This window comes from Meriones unguiculatus, chromosome 7, assembly GCF_030254825.1.
Source record: "Meriones unguiculatus strain TT.TT164.6M chromosome 7, Bangor_MerUng_6.1, whole genome shotgun sequence".
In the NCBI taxonomy this organism is placed as follows: domain Eukaryota; kingdom Metazoa; phylum Chordata; class Mammalia; order Rodentia; family Muridae; genus Meriones; species Meriones unguiculatus.
This window is the reverse complement of record NC_083355.1, coordinates 85926459-85952809: the sequence shown is the minus strand read 5'-3', so window position 1 is coordinate 85952809 and position 26351 is coordinate 85926459. Positions and strand designations below refer to the sequence as shown.

At 43.7% G+C, this 26351-nt stretch overlaps 2 protein-coding genes across 4 annotated transcripts in view; one reads left to right on the top strand and one right to left on the bottom strand.

Annotated features, from left to right (window-relative positions):
- The window catches only part of Vti1b (vesicle transport through interaction with t-SNAREs 1B), a 17731-nt gene extending 16350 nt beyond the window's left edge, over positions 1–1381 (top strand). For both annotated transcript variants that reach the window (XM_021651184.2, XM_060387764.1), the window contains one exon: positions 1067–1381. In XM_021651184.2, the coding sequence (XP_021506859.1) occupies positions 1067–1163 (97 nt within the window). In that variant the 3' untranslated portion in view covers positions 1164–1381. The remainder of the gene's footprint in view (positions 1–1066) is intronic.
- Positions 1338–26351, bottom strand: Arg2 (arginase 2). Of its 2 annotated transcripts, XM_021651183.2 has the most exons (8): positions 26133–26351; positions 25397–25469; positions 10007–10184; positions 7773–7932; positions 6942–7036; positions 6700–6804; positions 5155–5291; positions 1338–1796 (listed from the first exon to the last, which is right to left on the bottom strand). In XM_021651183.2, the coding sequence occupies exons 1-8, from the start codon at positions 26241–26243 to the stop codon at positions 1597–1599; spliced, it is 1059 nt and encodes a 352-aa protein (XP_021506858.1). In that variant the 5' UTR covers positions 26244–26351; the 3' UTR covers positions 1338–1596. The 2 variants fall into 2 exon arrangements, with proteins under 2 accessions (XP_021506858.1, XP_060243746.1); XM_060387763.1 differs by lacking the exons at positions 25397–25469; positions 26133–26351 and adding an exon at positions 19888–19969.

Sequence of the window (26351 nt, the reverse complement as noted above, 5' to 3'; positions counted from 1 at the left end):
AAATTCCCTTAGTGCTATACAAGTACATTCTACTCACCATCCAAAGAATATAGTTTTGTATAGTTGAATAGCTCAGGATAAACTCCTTTGTTAAAGTATTTTTTCCAAAATAAAGCAGTGGCAAACCTGTCCACTGAACAGTGTTAACCCCATTTCCATTTCTTTAAGGGGACCTAAGAAACGAATTGAGCTTTTAGACTCCCTGGAATATGTTTGTAAACACTTGGCGTGTGAGCACTGATAGTGTAGAGTTCTTCCCTTCTGTGGAAGGAGTCCTGTCTGGTTAGCAACAAGTATTAAAATAAGCTAGAACAGTTCGTAAAAGTGGTTATGGCAGGAGCCATATCCAAAGGTGTCCTCTGGCTGCCACTGGCAGTATGCACATTTGTGCGTGCACTAATTTAAGAAACAAAACAAAATAAAAAACAACTTTGAATTAAGCAGCAAAAACCAGGCCACTAGTTACATGTCCTAAAAGTAGGACCCATCCATGAGCTTAATTAACTTTGAAACCAAAGAGTGTACCCCAAACCCTGCTTCTAGTGTACTCAAAGTGTAGCTAATAGGACCACATTTAAAGCATCAGGAATACAAGTGGAAGATTTTGGTGTTTTTCAAGACAGTTTCTCTGTGTAGCCTTGGCTGTCCTGGACTCACTTTGTAGGCCAGGCTGGCCTCGAACTCATAGCAATCCTTATGCCTCTGCCTCCCTGAGTTCTGGGATCAAAGATGTGCACTACCACACCTGGCTGGAAGATTTTTTTTTTTTTTAAAGAATCGAGACGCCATTTTTAGGTGGCGCACGCCTGTATGGCTATGCAGAGAAACCCTGTCTCACCCCCCGCCCTCCGTTTATGTTTTGGTATTTATATTCCTGTTTCCCACGTCTGTAATATAGTCAGTGTTGTTTCTCAGTTACAGCTGAATAGCACCTGAAATGTCACCGACCAAAGGACTTAGTGCTTACTCCTAAGAGGCTATGTGAACAAATACAAACGGCATCTGCATTAGAAACTGCTAGAAATAGTTACCCAGACTTACGTCCACTTACTGTTTGTCTTTGTAGAGTGATAACCAACAAGCTGCTGCTTTCCATCATCATCTTGCTGGAGCTAGCCATCCTGGTCGGTCTGGTGTATTACAAATTCTTTCGACACCATTGAACTTCCTGTAGGAAGGGATTGTGGACCAGAACCTTGACTCTGAATGAACGGTGTTAAAGACCTATGTTGCTGCTGTGGGCTAACAGTTCAAGAATGCATTGTATAGCCAGACTATGGGAGGGAGGGCAATGGAAAACCACATAAATGTGAAGGGACAGCAACAAGACCAGTGTGTTATACTAAGGTAATAAATGCTGTTTATGACGCCTTCAAATCTACATGTATCACAATATCTTGTAAACTTCAAACAAAACAAAACAAATAGAGTTACAGTAGTAGTGTTGGTCATCAAAATAGAGAAGGGAAATTTATACAGTTGTGAGAGTTCACAGATGTTCTCATTAAGGCAGTATTGATCCAGACAGCCATTCAATATCTGTCCCCTTAAATGCCTTGCAACTTGGAATGCCACCGTGAGTGCGTACAGTATTTCCTAAATTCGCACACATTCTTCATTTTTGTGTGATGAACTAGGAGTAGGAAGGTGGTCATAGGCAATGTGTCCTCCTTCTCTCGTCTGACCAAAACTTGAAGCAATCACATCCACTGCTAGGCTGGCTGTAGCCTTGGCCTCTTCCTCTGAGGTGGCCAAATGTGGATTGACTTCAACAAGATCCAGAGCTGACAGCAACCCTGAAACAAGAAAAGGTAGAACACCTTAGTTCCCTGCCTGCTGCTTTCAGTGATGGCTGTTGAGCTGGTAAAAACAAGTTGTTTTTCCAACATAAAATTACCTCCTGTCAGAAAGCGCTCTGCAGCCTGGCAAGATGGCTTAGTGAAAGGTGCCTCTGCTAAGCCTGACACCCTGGAATTCAGTCCTTATTGTCCACCCACCACGTGTGCTCACACTGCCCACAAACAAGTGACAGCAAAAGTAACTTTAAAAACAAAAACAGCCAGCCAGTAGTGGTGCACATTTTTAATCCCAGCACGCAGGACTTGGGGGCAGGCAGATCTCTGAGTTCAAGGCCAGCCTGGTCTGCAGATCCAGAGGGAGTTCCAAGGAAGCCATGGCTACACAGAGAAACCCTGTCTTGGAAGAAACAACAAATGAGGGCCTAACAAGATAGCTCAGCACTTGTTCCTTTGGTAGAGGACCAACATTCAGTTCCCAGCACTCACGTGGAGGCTCCTAGTGTTTATGGCTCCTAATTCCAAAACACCCAACACCTACTTCTTCTAATCTCCATGGACACCAACCATGTGTACACATCTATATGTAGGCAAAACACTCATTCTTACATACATACACACACAATTTTAAGAAAGCCCTTTGTATCCCATCCTTTTGACAAGTTTAAATTAAAACTTAAAAATTAGGGCTGAAAAACTATCAAATCTGCCCTTGTTCAACTACTGCAATAAGCAGAGCTGTCAGGCTTTTAGGCACCTTGTCTGGGGGTTTTATTCATCCTTTGTCCTCCCACCCAGTGCTATGGATTAAACTCGGGGTCTTATGCATACTAAGCACATGCGTTACCGCCGAGCTGCAGTCAATAGGGGAGTGTGTGTGTGTGTGTGTGTGTGTGTGTACATCTGCCACTGTGCATGTGGAGCTCAAAAGACAACCTTGGATGTGGGCCTTCATTTCTACTTTAACACAGGGTCTCCTGTTGGTTGCACATGGCAGGATAGCTGGTCCTCAAGTCTCTGGGGAGTCTCCTGTCTCTGTCTTGCCACAGGAGCATTGAGATTTCAGGCATGTGCTATCTCTGGGGATCCAAACTCAGGTCTTAATGTTTGTACAGCAATTGCATTACCCAACACTCAGCCATCTCCCAAGTCTCACCATCAGTATCTCTTGCAGCACTACCCCAGATGCCCAGAAGGACACTTACTCCTGTAAACTTAATTTTTTTTTTTTTTAATTCTGAGACAAGGCCTTGCTATGTATCCTAGGCTAGCCTCAAACTCTCAGTCAGCCTGCCTCAACCTCCTGAATGGCATTTACTCCCACATTTTCATGACTGAGGTCAAAGAACAGGCTCTACATATGACATATTTCTGTCTCTTATCTGACCCCCTGTGTGGCCTACTTCCCTTGAGATTTCTACTTAGTTTACTCTGGGTTAGTCTACCTATAAAAGGGTGATCTCAACAAACTAGAATTCAGTAACACGAGTGCTTAAGAATATTTAGGGTAGCTATAAGGTATATTTTGATACCTAATAGTTCGTTGACATTACATTATGGTACATGACAAACTGCCCAGTGTTTCCTACCTTCTTAGTGATGCACGCTTGAGTGTATTGTACCAAGGATGCTAACATTACATTGCCATCGTTTCCTGCACCTGAACTTGTGTACACCCTGGTGATCTGTGTCTCGTTCCCAGTGGTTGAACCCAGCATCTCTAGAATATTCTAAAGTAGTAATCAAGAGGGTTTTGCACCATCAAAAATGTGTACTGCATCAAGTCTGTGTTTCCAGACTTGCCACCCTACATGTTAGTTGAAGTAAATTGCCGTCTTTGTTGACATCGTCAGGTCAACAAGACAGGAGGGAAACACAAGACACGTCACTGCCACGACTGCTTGCTAATGGTATTAGCCCCCTCCCCGGAATGAAGCAACATGAAGTGTTGAATTTCCGAGTTTACAGTTCACTGAAAGACCATTGGCAATATTTACGATGATGGGTCTAAGAAAAATTCTGTCTTTCTACAGTCAGATCTGATAGGCAGTTCTCTCCTAAGGCTCTAGCAGACTCTAGGACCCAACCCCCATTTCTTTTCCAACTAGTTAAGGGTTCCTTATATGGCTGGGGAGATAGTTCAGGACCAACATGGCAGAAGAAAGTTAACCACTGCAAGTTGTCCTCTTAACTTCCGTGTGTGTGCACACATACACACACAAGAAATGCTTTCTAAAGTGTTCCTTGTCAGTTGTGAGGTATCCATAGAGATCTGAGTTAAAGGCCAGCCTGGTATACGTGAGACCCTGCTGAAAAACAAAAAAGGATTCTGTGTATAGGCCTTAGCCTTTGACTCTTGGGGTTCCCTTTGCTTCTGTCTCCCAGTTTCATGAAATGATTACATGTGGTAGTTACTCTTGATAATCTAGAATTCACCTTAATCCTTTATCAGTCATCCCTCTGACAGTATCCGTCCTACTAAAGTTACAAACAAGCTCCAAGAATGCTTATCCCAGATTTTAAAAAGATACTAATTTAAAATGTCTTCAAGATGGAGTCCGGGGAGATAGTTCAGTCATTAGAGTGCTGTTGTCCAAGCATGAGGACCTGAGCTCAGTCCCCAAAACCAACATAAAAAAGCCAGGCATAATGCCACGTGATTGTAATTCCAGTGTCAAGGAGGCTGAGCTTGCCAGGATGCCCAAACAAGAAATCCAAGGGGGGAAAATGGATGGCACCTGAGAAATGACATTGGAAGGTGACCATATTAAAAAAAAAAAAAAACAAAAAAAACTTTTTTTTCAAACGATGGTTTTAAAATCTGGATATGGTGTCACTAGCTGTAATCTCAGCACCTGGGAGATGAAAAGCAGGATATGGAATTCAAAGTTATTCCCTCCTTGACTATATGAGTTTCAAGTCAGCCTTTACTGCAGGAGACTTGTCTCCAAAACGATATTGGGCAGGTTTAACTCCAAATTCCCAGTGGCTTGTGAACCAACAGCCCTTCACAATTAGAGAAAATGAGCTAGTTGGCCTTGTTTTGTTTTGTTTTTTTTTTTACCTTAATCTGCCTTTAGGCTGCTTAGACACAGGAACTGCATTGTTTGACAATCTGTATATTAAATCTCTTAAGTGTGTGAGTGACATAATTTTCTGCTTGGTATTAGCATATTTTTGCACACTCCAGATTCAAAGATGCCTCTAAATATCTGTCTATATCCTCAACTAACCATATGATTCTGGGCTATAAAAGTTTAACCAAAAACAGAGTGACACAGAAAAGATCCCTTGCAGAAAGAGATTTCAGCATGTTTCATTATGTCGTTAACAGGCCAAAGACCTGGCTACAACGTACCTGTATTATGTATTTCTTCCGTAATATACACTCCTTCCCTATAGGTTAAACCCCCTACAACAGGAGTTCCTGTAGCTGGAGCCAGTTTAGGGTCAAATGCATCAATATCAAAACTCAGGTGGATTGGCCTCTGTCTTCTAGAAAGGAAAAGGACAGGAGAATGTGTATCTGGTTATGTTGCAGCCTTCATTCTGTGGCTATGGCCTGATTACCTGATTTTGTTCTAGTCCCAGGGCTCTGCTAATTCAGTGTGTGTCTGGATTTCTGTTCCTGGAAATGACTGAGAATGGCATATTAACTTCTTATGTAGGGCGCTAGGATATTGACATTTGTTCTACATGCTTCAGAGAAACACCAGTGCACATTTCTGGGTTACCAGAGCATTAGAGCCTCTCTATGCTAGTCAGTGGAGGGAACTTCCATGATGTACCAATTAAGTTAGCTTCATTAAGTTATGTTGTGGGTTAAAATATTTACTATTGATAGATCTTTTAGTTAAGCAATGGTTATTCTAAAACCAGCTATATACCCAAATCACCACACAGAGACTGGGATTTATTTAATTAACCTAGAGCACAATGCTGGGCAATAGTTATTCCATCCTAAATCTCCAATCCCACATAGTTTCCTACCATTCAGATTTCACCCGTTATATTTGCTTTGAGTCATATCTTAGGTGGTTCATTCCTCCACGTGGTTCCAAGACCTCTCCTGCAGATTCTCCACCTCCCTCTCCTGCTTCCTTCCCCTTCCCTCCCACTCTGGACCAGGATGTCCCACCCTATCCTCTCCATTGTTCAGCTTTGTGGCTCGTTGTTTTAATTGACAATGAAGAGAACAAATGGTGGCATGTTTACACAAACTTGAGACAGGTGCTCCTTAGAATAAACATCACAATACAATGTCCGGATTGAAACCAGATAATGGGGGAGAGAAATCAGCATTTGAATGAACTAGGGTAAATTGTATACATTCCAAAAGAACATTATATCAACAAAGTTATAGTTGTTGTAGCTGAACATAATCCAGTTTTACACCTGCAAATTTATCTTCCCATTCTAACATGAGTGCAGGTAGCCCATGGCTGAAACTAACATCAATGTCCTCATAGCAAATAACTAACTTCCTAGCAGCTTGGAGAGTGACGAGGCAACAGTTCTAACGTTGACCACCCAGAAGAGGAGCCCCACTGTCTGGAAAATGCTTCTAACTGGTATGCAGTGTTAGGCTTAATTCAGAACTCAGATGAAGCAGTAAATGAGGCTAGGAAGAACAGGGCCACTGGAATAATGAATGAAAGCTTCTCATGGAAAGATACTTGCAAAATCAAGTATCTTGATTTGGGACAGAATTCCCAAATCTCAAAGACTACAATTTATGACTGACACTCTGCCTTTCTGAACTATTTGAAATTTTATGTCCATGTTTTGCTTCTATTTGAGAAGTGACATTACTATGCTCAAGGCCTAAGTGTGCTGCGCTCAGAGTCTGCCTCGTCTCCCCCCCCCCGAGACCCAGAAGTAGACCTGTGTTCTCATCACTTACTTTCCAATCAGCCGATCGAATGTCTGTTCCATGACCTTCTGGATACCAAGTCGGTCAATGTCTCTCATGGAAAAATACTGGATGTCATAATTCTTCAAGATAAAACTGGAGAGGCAAAAGGAAAGACTCTAGTTGTAAGAGCAGTTTTGACCAATGTGTATGTAGGGCATCCTGCCTTTATGTTGAACTACCATCAAGCAGGCAGGACAGGCCCAAAGCTTGACCCTTATGCGTCGCCTTACCGTTCAGGAGGGTCCACATCTCTTAGGCCGATGTACACGATGCTTGGGGAAGAGAGGCATGGTTTGATCCAGGAAAATCCTGGCAGCTGTGGTACCTGTGCAGAGAGGAATGAAGCAGATCAGAAATCCTCCTCCTCGCTAAGATAATCGCATGTGCTCCTAGGCATGTTCCATCACGTTCCTCTCCTGCCCACTGTCTATGTTTAAAATGACACAAAGCACACAAGCTAGGAGGGACAACTGTCCTGTGGAAAGGATTGAGAAGTCAGCTGCAAAATAATACAGGTTCCTTGAGGCTGTACAAACATGTCTTCTAAGATGGTCCTGGTCTCTCATTAAGTAGCAGGAATACGCTGGTTAGTCCTTCCCACCACCTCCACTACAGATTGGGTCTTTAATCTATCCTGGCTTAACTTTGGCTTCTCGCCGAGTAGAGAGCTACAGAATCTTGCCTGTCTAATAAGACTCCCATGGCTTTTGAAGAGCTCAGAAATATTTTATTTGAAGGTAAGCACAGGGTCACTTAGCCTCTATCTAAATTGGTGTTTTAGAATGGGGGTCTCTGACCTAAGTCCTTGGGCTATGGAAGTATCCATCACTATGGCTGTCACCTACTACTACAAACTTAATTTCCTAAATGGTTATGAGCCCCACTGAGAACAAAGACCTAGTTATCTTTGTAGCCCTAGCTGCTAGCTCACTGCCTGGCCCTTAATAATGTAAGTTAGGTCAGGCACACTCACAACATCCTTCATCCAAATCTCGCTTCGAGTTCTCAGAGTCCCAGGACAACCCTGCAAGCCATTCACCTCCTCATTTTGGCCCACTTACCTTGTCTTGCAGTTCTCTGACAAGAAAGGAAAGTGGCTGTCCATGGATATTTCCAGATACAGTCGTGAGGGGTGTGTTAATGTCAGCATGAGCATCAACCCAGATGACACAGAGATCCGGGCGGTGCCGGGCGTGGCCGATAATGGTGCCTATTGCCAGGCTGCAAAGAACAAATATAACAATAATCTTCAAGGCCCTCTGCTTGGCAAACATGCCCGGTAACAGATAACTTCAGCCAACACTGCTTACACTCTGTCCCCAGGGCAAAGTCAGGGTCCGTCCTGAGGCTGGTTACAGTGAGACAAAAGTCCCTTAGTTGTAATTCCCCAAGATTAACTTTTAGACAGGAGAAAAAGGAAGGCTTTAAAGAGTCAGTGCTCCAGTCCCTCTTCTGGCCTCTGAGGACACTGTACTCATGTGGTGCACAGACATACATGCAGGCAGAACACACATATATGTAAAGTAAATTTCAAAGTTGGGGGCGGGGTGGGGGTGTTGGCAGGCAGTGCTGGTGACTGGCTGTCCCTGCACGGTGATACATTTCACTGCTGCTCCATGTTAATTCGTCTGTTAGTCCTAGCCGGTAAAAGGAGCTTGAATATTAACATTTGTCCAGGGAGTGAAATTTGGTTAAGCAGTGGGGTCCTGTCTATAACAACTTGCAGAAATGCTGCCTAGTCCTTTTAATTCTAACTTCCCAAGAGTCTGAAACATTAGAGGGGTTTTGTCTAATTGTCGGTTGGTAGAGACGGAGTCTTGCATGTGGCCTAGGCTGCTCCCCGAGGAGCTCAGGCGGTCCTCCCACTTCAGCTTCCCAGGTAGCCATGGCAACAGCCACTACATCCAACTTGCACTAACTTTTTGAAGACAGAAATTAGGAATCTGACTTGCAGCTGTAGCTGAGCGGCTGTGTGTTTGCCTTAGTGTGTGTGAGGTCTTAAGCTTAGTTTCCAGCACAACACAATCAGAAGGCTGTAGAAGTTTGTGTGTAACACTGCTTAAAACACGGAAACTGGGGCTGCTAAAGTGACAGGACAACCCCTGTTGAGCTCATGTACACCACTGAATAAAACAGTCATTCAAATACTGCATTCCTTCCTTCCTTCCTTCCTTCCTTCCTTCCTTCCTTCCTTCCTTCCTTCCTTCCTTCCTATAACACCCTCAGTGTCAGCTTTGAACTGGAGTTAAGTAACCTGGTTGTAGTATATATAGCTATAGACAAAAAGAAAAAAACAACTAAGGGCTGTGGCTATGAAAACTGATGACGTCCCCAGTGAGACTTGACCAGAAGAAAAACAAGCAAACAAACAAGAATAAGCATTCAGAGACAGGACTGAGGTAGGAGACAAGAGACCTGCCCTCTCCTCTGGTTGATTCCATTGAATGCACAGTCGTCTCTAGAGAACCGGATTCTGACCCGTTTCTCATCCTTCCTGAGTTTGTATTCCTAATGAGGAATCTACTTGCTTCTGCACAGAGCAAAGTTTAGCTTTTGATGGTTATCTAGGAAGTTCCTTGAGCACCTCGGGGGAAACTGCTGGGCTCAGTCAAAGGGAGAAGTAAAGTGGATTTGGACACCGGCTCTGCTACTTCCTGGCCTTGAACAAGTTTAACCTCTGTCCCTCAGAGCTTCTAGCAATAAATGAGATCGAGCTGAATCTCCCTCAGGACGTTGATAGGAGGAGCAACTAACCGGAAGTATTAGAAAGTGTTCGATAGATACTAGTATTGCAGTATCTTTCTACTTTCACTGCTCGGCTGTACCACACTCCCTGGTAGAATCTGACTACGCTAGCCCAGGCTTTTCCCTCTGAGATTCTGTAGTCTTCAGTATTTTTCCGTTTTTCATTTTACATGTGCTTATTTTAGTCCTAATAGATCTCAGTTGAGCTTTCTCTTCTACCTTGAAAAAAACAATTCACTAAGAAAGACTCAAAGGACTGTCCAGACTAGAGAGAAAAATGCATTCAAGTGCCCAGGAAGAGGATCACTAACAAATGAATTAGCAGAAATGCTAATAAAAATGTGTAAATTCAGTCCATGGATGGGTCCTACGAGTTCTCCAAAATGGCTGCATAAATGTCTTGAAACAGTTTCTCAGGGATCTTGCTAAGCCTTCCTGAGTTTGTTGTGTTGAACACGCATGGTCTCTTCGATTCTCTATTTTTCTCCAAGTATGGACACTGAAATAAAGAAGCTAATCACTAAGCCTAGCACCCTGGCGCCCGGCTTACCTGTGGTCTCCTCCCACGGTGACACAGCTGTAGCCAGCTGACACAGCTCTGCTGACCACATCTGCCAGTTCCTGGTTGGCCAGGCCCACTGAGCGAGGATACACTACCAGGTTATTGTAGGGATCATCTTTGGGGACTTTAGTAAAACTCAGATCGCCAAAGTCTTTTAGGTGGCATCCTGCAACAATTGAAGACCAACAAAATGAACTGTCCGTACCCTTCCAACTTCTACTGGCCTAGGCCACACAAGTAATTACTTGGGACAAAATGGTGATGTGACATACTCATTTCATCACAGAACAATTCAGAATGTCAAGGTTAGATCAATCGTTCGTTATGAACCAAGCCCTTTTATGAACACCATTTTCCAGAAGCTGCACGTCCAGAGACATTATTAACCTAAGAATCACCAAATAGTTGATTAGCAAGCAAATAGACCTCACATCTCAGAATTATAAAGTGGAATTAAAATGAAAAACCCATAAGGATACAAAGAAAGTTAAGTGCTGTTAATTCAGGACAAAAATGTGTAGAAGTTCTCAAGACCCTGGTGTAATCCTCAGCACTGCAAGAAAACAAATTCTCAATTTTTCCCCCTAGAATAGAAGGCCAGGAGCTAAGGCTGGAGAGATGGCCCAGTGGCTTAAGAGCACTTTCTCCTCTCTCAGAGGACCTGAATCATGTACCCAGTACTCATTTGGGCTGCCTATCCCTACAGCTCCAGGAGATGCAGTACCCTCTCCTGCCCTCTTCAGGCACAGGAGCACATATACCATATACATACATACATGATTAATGTCTTCTTTAAAAGTAAGGAGCTGGGGATGTAACAGTGGTAAAGTACTGTCTAGCATGTACAAAGCCCCGTGCCCACAGCAGCACTCCTCTATAATCCCAGACTTGGGGAGTGATGGCAGGAAGATCGGAAGTTGTCACCTTGGTTACATAAACAAGGACAAGGCCAGCCAAGGCTCCAAGACTTGTCCCAAAATAATAATAACACATCAGTCAGAGGACGTAAAGAGAGAGATTATCTAACATTTATTGGTTATTTACAGGCTTAACATAATTTTTTTATTTCAGACTCAAAATAATGAGGCAACTAAAATAACACCTAATATAGAGATGAGGGAACCTGCTTAAGGTCACACACCTGCTAAATGCTGAAATCAAAAGCCAGAGCAGACATCTGGAAGGTATTTGGGGATTTTGTTACATTGTTTTGTCTTGTTTTGTTGAGACAGGATCTCACCATAACAGTGCTAGCTGTCCTGGGACTCATTATGTAAATCAGGCTGGCCTCAAACTCATAGAGATCCAACTGTCCCTGCCTCCCCAGTGCTGGGAAAACCATACATCTTAGATTTGCAGAGGTTGGTTAAAGATCTGGGTTCTGACCAGTGAGATTTCATCACGAATTTAAACTATACAGTTAGCTTTCCGCTTCAGTCCAACTCATTCCAAAGCAAAACTTGGAGGGACTGTAAGAATGAGAGGCGTTAACTCGAAAAATAAAATCGTAAGGCCACAATGACCTGGGACATGAAGGCCGGACTTAACCAACAACAAAAAAATGGATATTGAAAGCAAAACAAAAAACAATCTTTTCTCAGAAGCACCTCAGCTAAAAATTTGGATGAACCTTTAGATCACTGAACTGTTAAGCAATTATAAAAGGCCCCAAAGGTAATCTAGTCAACTAAAGAAGAAACTACAGGCAAGTGGAAGAGGACTATGACAGCACGCTGAAGACACTGAGAATTGTTCTAGTTTGCTTGTCTGTTGCTGTGAAAAACAGCGTAACCAAGATCCACCTGGGGAGGAAAGAGTCGATTTGGTATACACATCTCAGGTCATGGCCCGTCACTGAGGGAAGTCAGTAGGAACTCAACACCGGAACCTGGAGACAGGAACTCAGGCAGAGACCATGGAGGAACGCTGTTTACTAGCTTGCTCTGCATGACTCGCTCATGTACAATCCAGGTCCACCTGTCCAGAAGGGGCAACAACCACAGTGAGCTGGTTCCTTCCTCATCGATCATCATTCAAGAAAATGCTCCACTATTGGGCATGGTGGTACACGCCTTTATCCCTAGTGCTCGGGAGGCAGAGGCTGGTGGATCTCTTTGAGTCCCAAGCCAGCCTGGTCTTCATAGGGAGTTCCAGGCCAGCCAGGGCTACATAGAGAGACCCTGTAACAAGAAGAAAAGAAAGACTTACCTAAAGAAAGGCTTACCTATCTAATGAAGACAATTACCAATCTAATGAAGACAATTTTTAATTGTCATTCTTCCTTCCTAGATGACTCTAGCTTGTGTCAAACTGACAAAATGACCAACCAGCTCAATAACCAACAGAAAAGTTATCAGATTACTAAACAGCTGTTTAAAAAGGCTTACGAGTAGGGGCTCCTGGAGAGATGGCTCAGCAGTTAAGAGCACTTGCTACTCATACAGAGGACCTGTGTTCAATTCCTAGCACCTACATGGTGACTCCAGTTCAAATAGTCTGACACCTTCCATCTCTTGCACATACACACAAAAAAGTTTGGGGGCAGGCTCGGCAAAGCGGCTCATAGAGTAAAGGCTTAAGGCTCTTGTCCCCAAGCCAGGCAACCTAAATCTGTAATATGCATGGTAGGTAGAGAGAACCAACCTCTTCACATACCCCAGCATGCATGTGCTCACACACACACTCACACACACACACTAGATAAATGTTAAAAAAAAAAAAAAGTTGAGTATTCGCAAACAAAAATTTTTTTCCAAGTCTCTGTGACTGGTGAGGTGGCTAAGAACACTTGCCAGTCTTTCAAGGAACATCTGGTATTAATTAAAACCCTGATGGCTGGGCACACCTGTGGAAGATTTTTTTTTTCTTAATTAAATCATTTGAAGTGGAAATTATCCAGTTTTTTTTTTTTTGTTTTGTTTTGTTTTGTTTTCTGGAGAGGGTTTCTCTGTGTAGCCTTGGCTATCCTGGACTCACTTTGTAGACCAGGCTGGCCTTGAACTCACAAAGATCTGCCTGCCTCTGCCTCCCTGTGTGCTGTGTTCCACCTCGCCCAGAGAGGGATAATCAATTCTAATTCAGATCTGTGAGGTGGGAAGATATACTTTTAATCCAGATCTTTTGAGGTGGGAAGATCCACCTTTCATCTGGCCCATACCTTCTGCTGGAAGCATACGTAAGGCCAACGGAAGGAAGGAAAGTTTAGTTCGTTCTTCGCCTGCTTGCACTCAGTTTGCATCCATTCCTTCAGGATTCCAGTGTAGACTGAAGGCCAGCTGAGACAGCCAGCATTATGGACTGAACAACTACTGGATTCTTGGACCTTCTATTGGTAGACAACCATTGTTGGACTAGCTAGACCACAGCCTGTAAGCCATTCTAATAAATCTCCTTTATAAATATATATTCACAAATATATATTCATTCTATAAGTTCTGCTTCTCTAGAGAACCCTGACTAATCAAAAGGTTATAATAATGTTAATATTAACTTTTCAGAACTACTTGCCAAACCTTTAACTCATAGAAATCTTCCTATGACCAATCAGAAAAACAAGGACATTAAAGTTCCAGTGGATAAGATTAAGTAACAGAACTCAGGAAACACTCACACCCCAATCAAGGATACCACAGTGTAAACTGTGAAAAGCCAGGCAGAAAAAGAAGACAGTATGCTACTCCCTTACATGAACTTAACAGAAAGAACTAAAAAGGTCCTTTCTGCACAAGAAGCAGTAGATCTGTACACGGCCTAAAAAGAATTTGGCAATCTTACAGCAGTCCTCCAAGGAAGGGAGACAGCGTTTCACGGGAGGATTTGGGTCATTAAATGCACAGGTCTCGGGGCTAGGCTGTAACTCTTGTGCTTAGCATTTGTGAGATCCTAGATTTGATCCCTGACACTAATCAGCTGCTGGAGGGAGTTCAACAGATTCCCATACACGCTAAATGTGGACTCTAAGATTACCAACTCTGGAGGAGTGCTAATTAATTAATCACTGTCTCGGTGATTCAGAGCACGGGCCAGCCTTCCAGAAGACCCGGGTTTAACTCCCAGCACCCACATGGTAGCTCACAATCATAACTCCAGTTCTAAGGGATCCGATGCTCTCTTCTGGCCCCTGCGGGCACCAGGCCTACAGGCAAAACACCCACACATATAAAATAAAAATAAATCTTTTTTTAAAAAAGAGATTACCCGCTCAACTTATTGGTTCTTTCTCTCACCAAACGGCCTTCCCGTTTCCCCACTCACCTCCCAGGTGCCTCATGTGCCCACAAGGACTAGTTCGAAATCTAATTATGCCCAGCTGCACGCATTTTTGGTAATTTACATGTCAACATGAGTCTGGCTGGGAAAACCTGAGATGAGCTCTGTCTTGTGTTTCCACAAAACTAAAAGGCAGCCCCTGAAGGCGCTTTTATCTTAAAAGCCCTAACTAAGTGACCTACCTAACGTGGCTGTTTAATTTTCACAATATAAGTGCCAGGTAAAGTGTAGGGACAATGACTGACTGCTGGAGTCAAGGAAGGGCCCTCGAGTACAATTTGTACCCACACTGTTTTGCTATGCATTTTCCCCCCTCCCTTATAGGCAATAGAAATTCTTTGTTAAAATGAGTAAGAAAGTATCTGATGGCGCAGGCTCCGAGGTTGCTCCCCAAACCTGACAAGGGTGTTCTTGAAGACCTTTATGCATGATACATAACTTTAAAACAAGATTATTGTGTGGAATGGCTAAGCTGCCTCAGCTAACCACTCAAAATATATAGCTAAAGTGCAGCCATGTTTGTTTACCATCCAGGTAAACGGCAGACTTTCCTCAGGGACCTGGCTCACAGCTCTTTTTTTAGAGGGTCTTGCTCTTGTGTGGAGAGGTCTCCAGGTTCAAGACAGCAGGAATGGAAAAGGCACGGAGGAGGCCCTTTCAAACCTATGAGACACACCACACATTGTAACACCTAAGGCAGACTTTGGTAAGCAGAGAGGGCTGGTTCTCCACAGCAACGCTTCCCCACTCATCACAAAGTCAATGCTTCAAAAGTTGAACCAGTTGGGCAACGAAGCTCTGTCTCATCTACCATGCTCGCCTGACCTCTCACCATTTCTTTACACATCCTGACAGCCTTGAACACAACCAGAAGGATGTATGCTCCCCAGGACTTTGTCAAACCTCAGAACGGGATTTTTTTTTCTGAGCTAGGTATGGTGGTGTATCTCTGAGTTCCAGCATGGATACATAGGCCAGCAGGGACTATGTATCAATTCCAGGACAGCCAGCGCTACATAGTCATTTAAAAAAGAAAAAGAAGGGGGGGGCAGTGGTGGTGCACACCTTTAGTCCCAGCACTTAGGGAGGTGGAGACAGGCAGATTGCTGTGAGTTAGAGGCCAGCATGGTCTACAAAGCGAGTCCAGGACAGCCAAAATGTAAATAAATAAATAAATGTATGCAGGTATGTTTGGGCCTAATAATATTGACTTAAAATTCATGGTCTGAAACTATAACCAAATACACTAGGGCAAGAGTCCTAGCCCACTTCACCAGACTTCATAGAAGAGTGAGGCTATCAAAGAATAGTGGCTTTCTAGTGAACATAGTAACTAGAATAGAAGGGCGGGCATGCCAGGGATTACCAATTACATGAAGCATCCCTGTGGTTTTTCTTTCCATGCTTCCTCTTACGTTTTCTTTGAAACTGATGTTGTAACCTAAGATTTCCCCAAACTTTGTTTATCAGTATGTCTGCGTCATTTAATTAAATAGTTTTGGGTAAGAAGACCCAATCACACTGAGAGACACACAGGAAATAAGTGAAATAATTAAGAGATTTAAAAAAAAATACACTTTCCGTTTGACTTGCTGACTTGAGTTTCATTTAAAAAATATCATCATATGGAGGCTGGAGAGAGGGGTAAAAGTTTGCTCTTGCAAAGGACCTGGGTATGATTTCTGGAGTTACAGACAGTTGTGAGATGCCTCTTCTGACCTCCCCAGGCACCAAGCGCATACATGGTATACCTCCATACATACAAACAAAACATTCATACATAAAATTGATTCATTACATGAATTTTGAACTTGGATTTGGGGGCTCTGAAAAAGCCCCAAACATAATTCTTCTACTTTGTATTACAAACCATTCTCAAAGTTGATGATTATAGAGTGAAAATATTGATCAACTCTAAAAATATCTCAATGTTCTGCAAAATCAAATATTCAGCCAAGATTTAATTGTTTCTGTTTTTGTTTTCATTACAGAGTCTTGCATTTGTACCTGGGTTTGCCTGGACTCTATGTCCCTCGATAGCCTCAAACGTGTAAAGATTCTCTTGTCTTAGCCTCTCAAGCGTTAGCACTATTTATAGGTGTGAGCCAGCATATCTGGTTCAAGACTTAATTCTGCATATAACACTAAACACATCCATCTCATTCGTGTACGCATTGGCTATTGTCTTTAATAAATGTTAAAGTATGTATAGTGAGGAATTGGTTTTAAATAAATTTATGATTATCAAATAGTCACCTCCCCCTGAGGGGGAAGCAGCCTTACCAGGCCACAGAAGACGACAGTGCAGCCACTCCTGATGAGACCTAATTGACTAGGATTAGAAGGAAGGAAAAGAAGACCTCCCCTACCAGTGGACTTGGGGAGGGGCATGCATGCAGAGGGGGGAGGAAGGGAGGAATTAGGATGGGAGGGGGGGAGCCACAGGGGGGATACAAAGTAAGTAAAGTGTAATTAATAAAGAATTTTAAAAAATAAAAATGTTTGATTTGTATATCTATACATGTAGAATTGGATAAAAATTTCTCAAGTGAGCTGGGCAGTGATGGTGGACGTCTTTAATCCCAGCACTTGGGAGATGACAAGGAAAATTTACAGAGCTTGTATTTGAGTTGGTAGAGGAAGGGCTTGAGATTATAGACAAGGAGCCATTACGGGAAATGGAAGCAAGAATGCAGTAGGATCTTCAGAGGAAGTTGGTGTTGAACTCCAGGTTCAAGGCCAGCCTGGTCTACATAGTGAGTTCCAGAACAGCCAGGGTTACCCAAAGAAACCCTGTCTTGGAGGAAAAAAAAATAATTCTCAGGTGAAAAGGAGTCGCGAGTAGAAAATGTTAAAAGCCCTAATATAGACCAGAAGATGTGATGGTGGAGGCTGGCCAAATCTGGACTTCCACCCACAGAGAATTTTCGCTGGAGTAAACCTCTTAGGATAGACTAAAGGTCCCGGCTTTCCCAGAAACGGGATGTAACCAGCGCCAGGCAACAAGTCTGTGAAGAGAGATATCCTGCCATAGCTTCTTAGAAAGGGAAAAGTTCTCCTTTGTGTCTTCATTGTCCACTCAGCTACCCTGCCTCCAGAAATGAGTATACAACCATTATGCAGAAGCCTTGCCAGTAGCACAAGTTAAGAATCTAGGTCCAAGAGACAGAGCCACCAAACCAGTTCTAAGCCTCTTTCCAGACTGTTTACTTGAGAGTGAAATTCATTTTTTCTGTTGACATCTCAGGCTCTCATTATGTTTGTAATCCTAGCTGCCCGTTACAGGGATGGGATGCAGACTCTGGTGATAGTAGAGGGAAAATTGGCTCTTGTTATTACAACTAATTTGGGAGATGACAAGGAGAACTTAGCTTGTTCCTGAGTTGGTAAAGCAAGGGCTTGAGATCATAGACAAGGGAAGTGGGAGCAGGAATACAGATGGACTTGATGTTGAAGACCATGTGTATTTATTTATTTATTCATTTATTTATTTATTTATTTATTTATGTTCTGAAAAATATCTTACTATATAGGTCAAACTGGCTTCTGCCTCAGCCTCCTGAGTACTGACTGGTTTTCTGGGTAGGCACCGCTATGCCTACCAGACTGTACAAGCTGTCCTCTGACTTTTACATGCACAAGCACAGAATTCAGAATGCTTTTTAAAGGGCTGGAAAAATGGCTCACTAATAGAGCGCTTGCTACTCTTTCCGAGGGCCCAGCTCGCATTCCCAGCACCATCCCTAACTCCAGCTCCAGGGGATCCAATGCCTTCTTCTAGCCTTCAAGGGCACCAGGCACCCATGTGGTACACATACATGCATACACGCAGGCAAAACATGTAAAATAAAAACAAATAAATGAAACCAGGCACAGTGCCGAATGCCTGTAACCCCAGCACTCGAGGAGGCAAAGGCAGGTGGACCTCTGGGAATTCGAGGCCAGCAAGTCCAGAATTGCCAAGGCTACATGAAGAATAGAAAGACAGACAGATAAACAAATGAGAGAACAAATGAAAAGGTGTTTTTAAGAATGAAAAAAAGAAATGATCACTAATAGCAAAATTCAAGGGATAATTGAGAATGGAGTGGGGACACTTAAGACTATTCTCAACTCAGCATTCAGCTCCTATTTCCCTAGGACATGTGGCCCATCCCACAAGGGCAGAGTGGCTCAGACAGGTCCAAAGAAGTGCAGCATTTTGGTCTTGTGCTAGAGTCTTGCTATGGTTTTGAATGTGTCCCTTCAAAAATCATGTGTTGAAAACTTAATCCTAACGCACCAATGCTAGAAAATTGGGGCTCAGTGCAAAGTGTGTATGCAGACAGATCACAAGGGCCTCCTCATCCACAGATTAATGCTAGGTACAAAAGAGCCTGAGGCTGTAAACCTGTTCTCTTCCTACCATGCTAGGATACACTAAACCTGGGCCTCACCACATGCCGGCTCTTAATCATGGACTCCTCGGCCTCCACACCTAGAGCCAAGAGATTTCTGTTATAAATTATCCATTCCTAGGTATTCTGTTAAAACAATACAAGATGAGCTAACACAATCACCAAAGGGAATATAAAGCCAACGCTCTGGCATTCCGTTTTCCAAAGACGTGTCCAAATGATGTTAGTGACAAGGCGGACTCCAAAACTTTGTTTTAAAGAAGCTTGTGTCAACAACTTAGCTTCCAGTCCCACATCCAGACCCACACTAAGCTACGCTTGACTGCTCTTTGACATCTGCTCTGCAAAGGCAGACTGTCTGTTTTTATATAAAAGAGTGGCTACACACCCACTCTCCTCCCTTCCGTGATAACAAATTCTGATATTCGCTATTTGCTACTGATTCGACCTAGCAACCAATTTTCACCCCAAAGGTATCCAACTGTTATTCAAACAGCAACCCAAAGACATTAATTTTATCTTTTTCTCAATGTAAAATTCTTTTTCTTTTCCCCAAAAACTAGACATTGTAAATTGGTAGCCTAAGATCTTGATGTTGGCAAACATGATTTGTAAAGTCTATGTAAAATATAATAACTTTTTAGTGTTTATAAAGCAAACGTCATAATAGAACATGCACGTCACAAGTTCCCTACAGTCTACGTAGTTTGTTAGAGACACAATTTATACACCATGAAATTCCTAGAATTTACAATTCAGTGTTTAATATATTCACCAAGCTGTAAAAATACCAGTACTATCTAATTCTAGAACAGCTTCAGTTACCTTCCCCCTTAAAACCTAAACCCATTTTCAGTCATTTCCTATTTCCTCAGCCCTTAGGGACTACGAAGCTACTTCCTCTAAAAGTTCCACCCACGATAGACAGTTCACACTTAAGGAGCCGCACGGTAGCCTTTTGTATCTGCCTTCTCTCATAGCATAATGTCTTCAAGGCTCACAGTTTCAATTTTGATGAAATCCAACTGATCTATTTTTACTTTTGTCATATGTGATTTTGGTGACTGGGTAAGATGGCTAAGAAACTGCAATCTAGTCTATCCCAAATTCACAAAAAAATGATTTATTCTACAGTTTCATAACTGCACATTAAATTTAGAGCTTTGGTGCATTCCCAGTTAATTAAAAATGTTAAATACTTACTTATGTTTAATTTATTTACTTGTGAGTGAGTGCCTGCATGTATACATGTATATGTACCATGGTGCATGCCTGGTGACTTGAATGTCAGAAAAATATGTAGATCTCCTGGAATCGGAACTACAATATGGAGACGCCATGTGGGTTCTGGTACCAAACCTCTGAATGTGGTCATCTGAAAAAAAAAAAAAAACAGCCAGTGCTCTTAGCCACTGAGCCATCTTTTCAGCCTGAGTTAATTAGGAATTTTGAAAAAATACTATGAGGAGGAACCTTTTTGAAATTTTACCTAATTTTTTTTTTGTACATGGGTATCCAGTTGTCCTGAAACCATTTATAAAATATTATTATTTTCCCTGTTGACTTGTATTAGTCAAATAAGGACCAGCCTTGTAAACAGAGCAGCCTAAGAAACTACTGGAATCAAACAATGCAAAGTTCCTAGGAGCTGTCTCTGAAGATGCTAAAAACCTGGAGTAGAAGGCCCACCCCTTTGAACACATCAGTCTTGGCTAGGGCCTGGGAATGGGTTCTGCTAATCTTCTAGATCTACCTCAGGGTCTTTGTAAGGTACTGTTCTCTCTGCTGGAAACATTGTTCTTCCAATTTTTCTCAGATTCCTTTTCTCCCTCCCAGCTCACTCAACCCCTTTTCATAAGTCTAAGGTTCAATGCTTACCCAGCTCCAACCCTTGCTGTCCCCATCCCTGGCTTCTATGAGCTCACAGCCACCTGACTTCCCTGGATTTTACATTTACAGTTCCAATCACACCCCATTAAAACATTGATAACAAAAACTTAGTTTGTCCACTAGGGTTAAGTCTAGCATCTAGAATTTAGCAGCACTCTGACACAGATATGCTAATTATACAACTCTGCACACAGACTATCAGTGAGTAAATACATTCATATTTTTGTTTTCGTTTTGAGAAAGGATCTCGAGAGCTAACCCTGTGACTCCTACAAAGAGCAGATTGGCCTCAAACCCACAAAGATCCACCTGCTTCTGCCTCTGAGTTAAAGGCATGGAGCTCCATGAGTTCGAGGCCAGCCTGGTCTACAGAGTGAGTTCCAGGACAGCCAGGGCCACGCAGAGACACTGTGTCTTGGAAAGAGAGAGAAGAGAAGGAAAGAAAAGGGGGGAAAAAAAAGAAACCTGAGCTGGGCACAGTACCATGCCTATAATTCTATAACTTGGGGGGCTAAGGCAAGAGCATTGTGAGCTTCAGATACATAATGATAGCTACTGAAAGAAAGAGAGGGGAAGAGAAAGAGGGAGGGAAGGAGGAAGGGAGAGAGAGAGAGAGAGAGAGAGAGGGAGAGAAGGAAGAAGAAACCTAAAGGTGTTTCAAAACAGATTTGAGGCATACTTTATATTAATTCCCATTTTAAGCCCAATGTGTTTAGATGGATATATAGTCAGTCCACCATCACCACGCTAAAAGCAGAAAGGAAAAAAAAAAAAAAAGAATCAAGTCACAATAGGTCCATTTATTGAGAACTTGATATCTGTAAGCAAATCAAGACTTTAGACTGCTGTTCTCAGAGGTCGCCTTCAGGAATGTTACAGCTCAAAAACCACAGCACCTTCAAAACAGGAAGCTGCTGAAATACAGAATTAAGCTCTAGTCCAAGACTAAAGGCCAAAGAAACTAAACTAGGAAGCTGCATTAACAAAAAAAAAAAAAAAAAAAAAAAAAAAAAAAAAAAAAAAAACATTGTGTAAAGGGGAGACAGGCAGACGATCAAAACTTTATAATCAAGGTCACCATAGCCATCTGTTTCTCACTGGTGCTTATAAACCAGCTTATTATCAACAAACAACAGAAACTCGCCTAAGCAGAAAAATGACCTACTGAATCAGAGGCTTTCCCAGAATCATGAAAAGGAGGCTTTAAGAATCTAAGTCTAAAACCAGGCACGGTGACACAGACCTGAAACCCTAGGTCTAGGGAGGCAAAGGCAGAAGGATTGCTGCAAGTTTGTGGCCACCCTGGAGTTGCAGACCACCCAGGGTTATCTAGTAAGACACCGACTTACCAAGAGTCTAGTTTAAATGCTTGCTAGGAATAATGATACACACAACACAGAAAGATCCAGTGAAGGTCTCATCACAGTCCCCTTTGGAATTTCAAATCAAAATTTGCTATGCATGCTTCCCTTGGTGGAACCTAGGTCAAATGACCACAGCTCTTGCTGCAATGAAAACAAGGTGGAATGTGCAAAGTACCGAACCTGAGAGAGAGAGGAACTTATAAAAGTAACTTTTATTCACCTGGAGCCATCGTCTCTAGGCAATAAGCCTTTGCGTGCTAACCTAGACCTAGACCTGGAAGCTTCTAGCCTCAGTACAATCTTATCTAGGCTGTGAATACTTTCAGCCTCTGAGACTTACTGCTAGATAAGCTCACCCTTTCTAGTTCTTTCTGAACTCTAGCTGGCTAGTTCAACTCAGCTGTTTGCGCTCTAACTCCTCTCCAAGCTAACTGATTCAATCTGGCTTCTCTCAGTTTCTCACTGAATTGCTCTGCTTGGCCTCAAACTAACTCCAGCAGTCTGTTCTAATCTTTTGGCTCCTGCTCATATTCTGGCTCATTCTGTCTTCACCTGTGTCTAGCGTCTTCTCAATCTGCAACCTCTCTGTAAAACTTTCTGGAGATGGGGGGGAGGAACTGCCTTCCCTTTCCTCTCTCTTTTCATGAGAGTTGGGCATATTCTAGTCTGTCTGATCTTTCTCTGATCCATCATTTTTTTTTTTTTTTTTTTTTTTGCCACTCAATTAAACATCATTTTCAAACATGGATGGTTCTTCTACAAACTTTACCTTCACTGTTTGGGATTAAAGGCATGTACCACCATACCTGGACCCAAACATTTCTTTACCTGAAACTCAGAGATCTGCTCTCCTCTGTCTCCTGGGATTAAAAGTGTGTCCCACCACTGCCCAGGCTGCTTACATTCCAGCCAGATCACACAGACCTAGAAGGTCTTTGGATGTGATCTCGTGCCAGAACAGCCATGTTCTGAATTAAAATTCCACTACAGGTACTGACTGCTCTGTCGGGGCTCACAGGCTTCCATCTGCTCCAGATTCCACTTAAACTCTGACCGCCATGGAAATCCATCCCTTCTGCCGTTACAAGCAGAATGAATGTTCTGTGCTTTAGAGATAGCAGCAAGACTAAATTAACACTTAGAAGTTTCACTTTGTAATTATGGTAATGTGACCCTGCTATTATAGTGAAGAGGCCACAAGTTACTGGGGCTGCTGTGTAAAAAACCTGACAGTGTTGGTAGGCCACAGGTGCTGGAATTCAAGAAGCCACTCAGGAATTTTTCTGGTCCCTCATCACAAAGCTCACATTATTTTTCCGAATCCACCTGGCACTTTTTCATATAAGCCGAAGAGGAATCTGCTTTAATAATGCAAGAGCTGCTGATGGAGACCCTGAGGTAGTCGATTAGACATTAGAGATTTTAAGCATGAGAACAGAGATCTGTGAATTCAGCATCTGCATTTGCTTTCAGCAGTGAGGAGAACTTTAGGAGGCACAAGCTGAGCTGTTTGACAGTGATGGCTCTGCCTGGCTTCCTCCCACCTTTCCACCAAAACTCTCAAGCTCGTGCCCAGGAATCTGCCAACTTTTATTTTGCTGGATTTCTTAACATACAGCTGCTTGCTTTGTTCCCAAAATGCTCTCATCTTTAGGCTAACACTTCACTCTCTCCTGGACTCCACTCTCCCTTGATTGGTCCTTCCTAGGTTGCTTCCTGGGAGATCCTCTTACCCGCAAACCCTCAACTGATGTATCTCTGGCATTTGTTCATTATGGCAGACCAGTCACATCTTAAGTATAAGTTGTTTACCTGCAAGTGTGTGTGTGTGTGTGTGTGTGTGTGTGTGTGTGTGTGCGCGCGCGCGCGCGCGCATGAGCGCGTGCACGTGTTACAATCTAGGGATCTTGATTGGGTTCATTTTCTCCCAGTTAAAGAATTAAGAAGCAAGATAAGTCTTGAGTGCAACAGGGTACAGCAGAGCAATCTCAATCACCACAGATAGGGACAGATGCAATCAGCAGCCGAAGAAAGGTCTTTGGGGGTGAGGAACCGCACACACATGTAAACAGACTCACAGAGAAAAAGACCTTCTAAAAAGACCGAAAACTCAGCCTCTTCTTGAGGGCTAGGGTTTGTAAGTCTCCGAAGACAGTTTGTAGAAAGTCAGTTTGCAGAAAGAGAGTGGTCGGTTGGCATACAACTGCTTTTACTGTGTGGCACGTCCTGAACTGGCTTTGGACTTATTGAGCCAGTCCATTCGCAGGATGCCTGCTGGTAGGAGAGAGACGCCTACAAGGCATCTGTTTTAAGCTGCCAGGCTTTTGTCTCACGTCAGGAGGGTGAGGAAGATGATTACAGACAGTTGTGAGCAGCAATGTGGGTGCTAGTAACCAAACCTGGGTCCTCTACAAAAGCAGCAAGTGCTTTTAACTGCTGAGACGTCTCTTCAACCCCCACCTTCTTACAGCTCTGCCCCAACTCTGACCATCCCCTAGAAAGCCATGCTTGCTTCTCCACCTTTGTTCTAAGTGCCTCATCTTCCTTTTGTAGGTATCTCAAACCCATCATGTTAAAGAAAAAGTTTAATTCATCTTCAAATCTGTTTTCTGCCTGGCATGGAGGCACACACCTTTAACCTCATCATTCTGGAGGGAGAGGCAAGCATCTCTCTTTGAGTTCAGTGCCAGCCTGGTCTACAAGTTCTAGGACAGTTCTCTATTGACTGCAAAATTTGTATTCATGACACCAGAAAAGATAGGTGAATGGTCCCAGTGACAATGGGGGACATGTTAGAAGTATTAAAATTTGGTGCCTTGGTACTAATAGTTCTCCACCTCTGTAGATGTGGTGTTTATCTTTGAGTCAGATTTACTTCTGGTCCTAAAACCCTAAATACTACCTTAATCACAACACAGAAACCTGCAGATCTGACTACAAGGAATGCTTGTAAAAATACACAGATCTACCCAGCTCCTGCCTCAGCTCCAAGGACTCAGAGCTCTTCCATGGAGGAGTTTAGGAACTGCTTTTGACAAGTCACCCAAGTGATTTCATAACCAGGTAGTTTTGAAAAACCCTACTACGCCAGCTGAGGAAATGGTTTGGAGAGAGGCAAGACGTGAGACTGATGACCCAGAAGCTCAAGACTGAGCTAGGAGAGCTACCATGTAATCGGCTAACTGTGCCGGTAAAGCTGGAGCTAACCAGCATCCTTAGCTGCACCATTCACCGATGGCTTGCTCCAGGACTCTGCTCTCCCCCACCTGCCGAACACTATTTGCCAGAAGACTTCCCCTGAAGACTTCCTGAGAGATCTGCAGAAGGGATCCCAAGGATTACCAGGTGGGAACAAAGCACTTACAGGTGCAAAGCTGATACCGCAGGACCCGGATATAAGAGAGAAGATTCTGAACAGGCCCTTTCCCCCCTTCCTGAACAAACATAGAACCACTTACCCAACAAGGAGAGCCTCTTCAGCAAGCCGGCTTCTCGGATGGCGGCGGGACCATATTCCACTCCTTTCTTTTTCTGTGAATCATGCAAACCCCCAGATACACGGGGAAGGTGAGGAAAGGAGCAGGGACACTTTGCCACGGAAATCTGTGACGATACACTCGAGTTCCCTAACCGCTCCCCCTGCAGACCTTCCACAGCATCAAAACTTCCACCGTAGGGGGCTGCTCGCTTCATCACATTAATGAGTGGAGGAGGGAAAGTTCCTAAAGCGGTTGAATGCGGTTACGAGCCGCTGACCCGGAGTGTGCAACTGGCTGGACCCGGCACCTAGCTTCCCCATCAGCGAGGGCGCCCTCCCCGACAGCGGTTTCCTTTCACTGAAGACAGAACAAAGCCCCTCGGGTCCTCCCGCGAGCCGGAAAGGCAAGCGCCTGTTTCTTTCCAGGTTAATGCTCTTTCTGCAGGAATAGATCCTGGAGGCTTCCTTAATCCCCAGCCGCAGCCTCTCACCTCCTCTCCCTCCCCTCCATCACCCCAAGCTGCAAATGCCCACCTCTCCGTCTTTCTGGGGAGGCCGCAGACGCCCGCTGCCCTGTCCCTCGCCTCCCGCCTGTCCCTCCTCTGCACCATCTCCACCCGGGCCAGGGAGTCCCGCGAGCGCCCCAGGTGCCCCCCGCGGTTCTCTTCCACTCTCTCGGGGCTCCCTACCCCGCCAGCTCAGGTCACAGCTCTCACCTGTCCCTGCGAGAAAGGGGCTCCAACGACCGCCACAGAGTGGACGGATCTCGTCAGGACGCGCGGCGCTTGCCCGTGGAGGAGGCGCGACACGCTGCTCCTCAGAAACATGGCTGGCAGGGACGGGATCGCCGCGGGAGGAGCGACCAGGTACCACCCGGGACCGCGAGTGAGCCGGGCCGCCCGCAGCTTCCCTGCTTTACTAGGCGAGCGCCCCGC

Bases quoted from the DNA above. Each gene is read 5' to 3' on its own strand.
- Arg2 (XM_021651183.2), bottom strand. From the start codon at position 26,243: ATGTTTCTGAGGAGCAGCGTGTCGCGCCTCCTCCACGGGCAAGCGCCG. The intron at 25,470-26,132 runs GTGAGAGCTGTG...CATGATTCACAG, and splicing joins CCCCTTTCTCGCAGGGACAG to AAAAAGAAAGGAGTGGAATA. The intron at 5,292-6,699 runs GTAAGTGATGAG...TTTCCTTTCTAG, and splicing joins TTCGATCGGCTGATTGGAAA to AAGACAGAGGCCAATCCACC.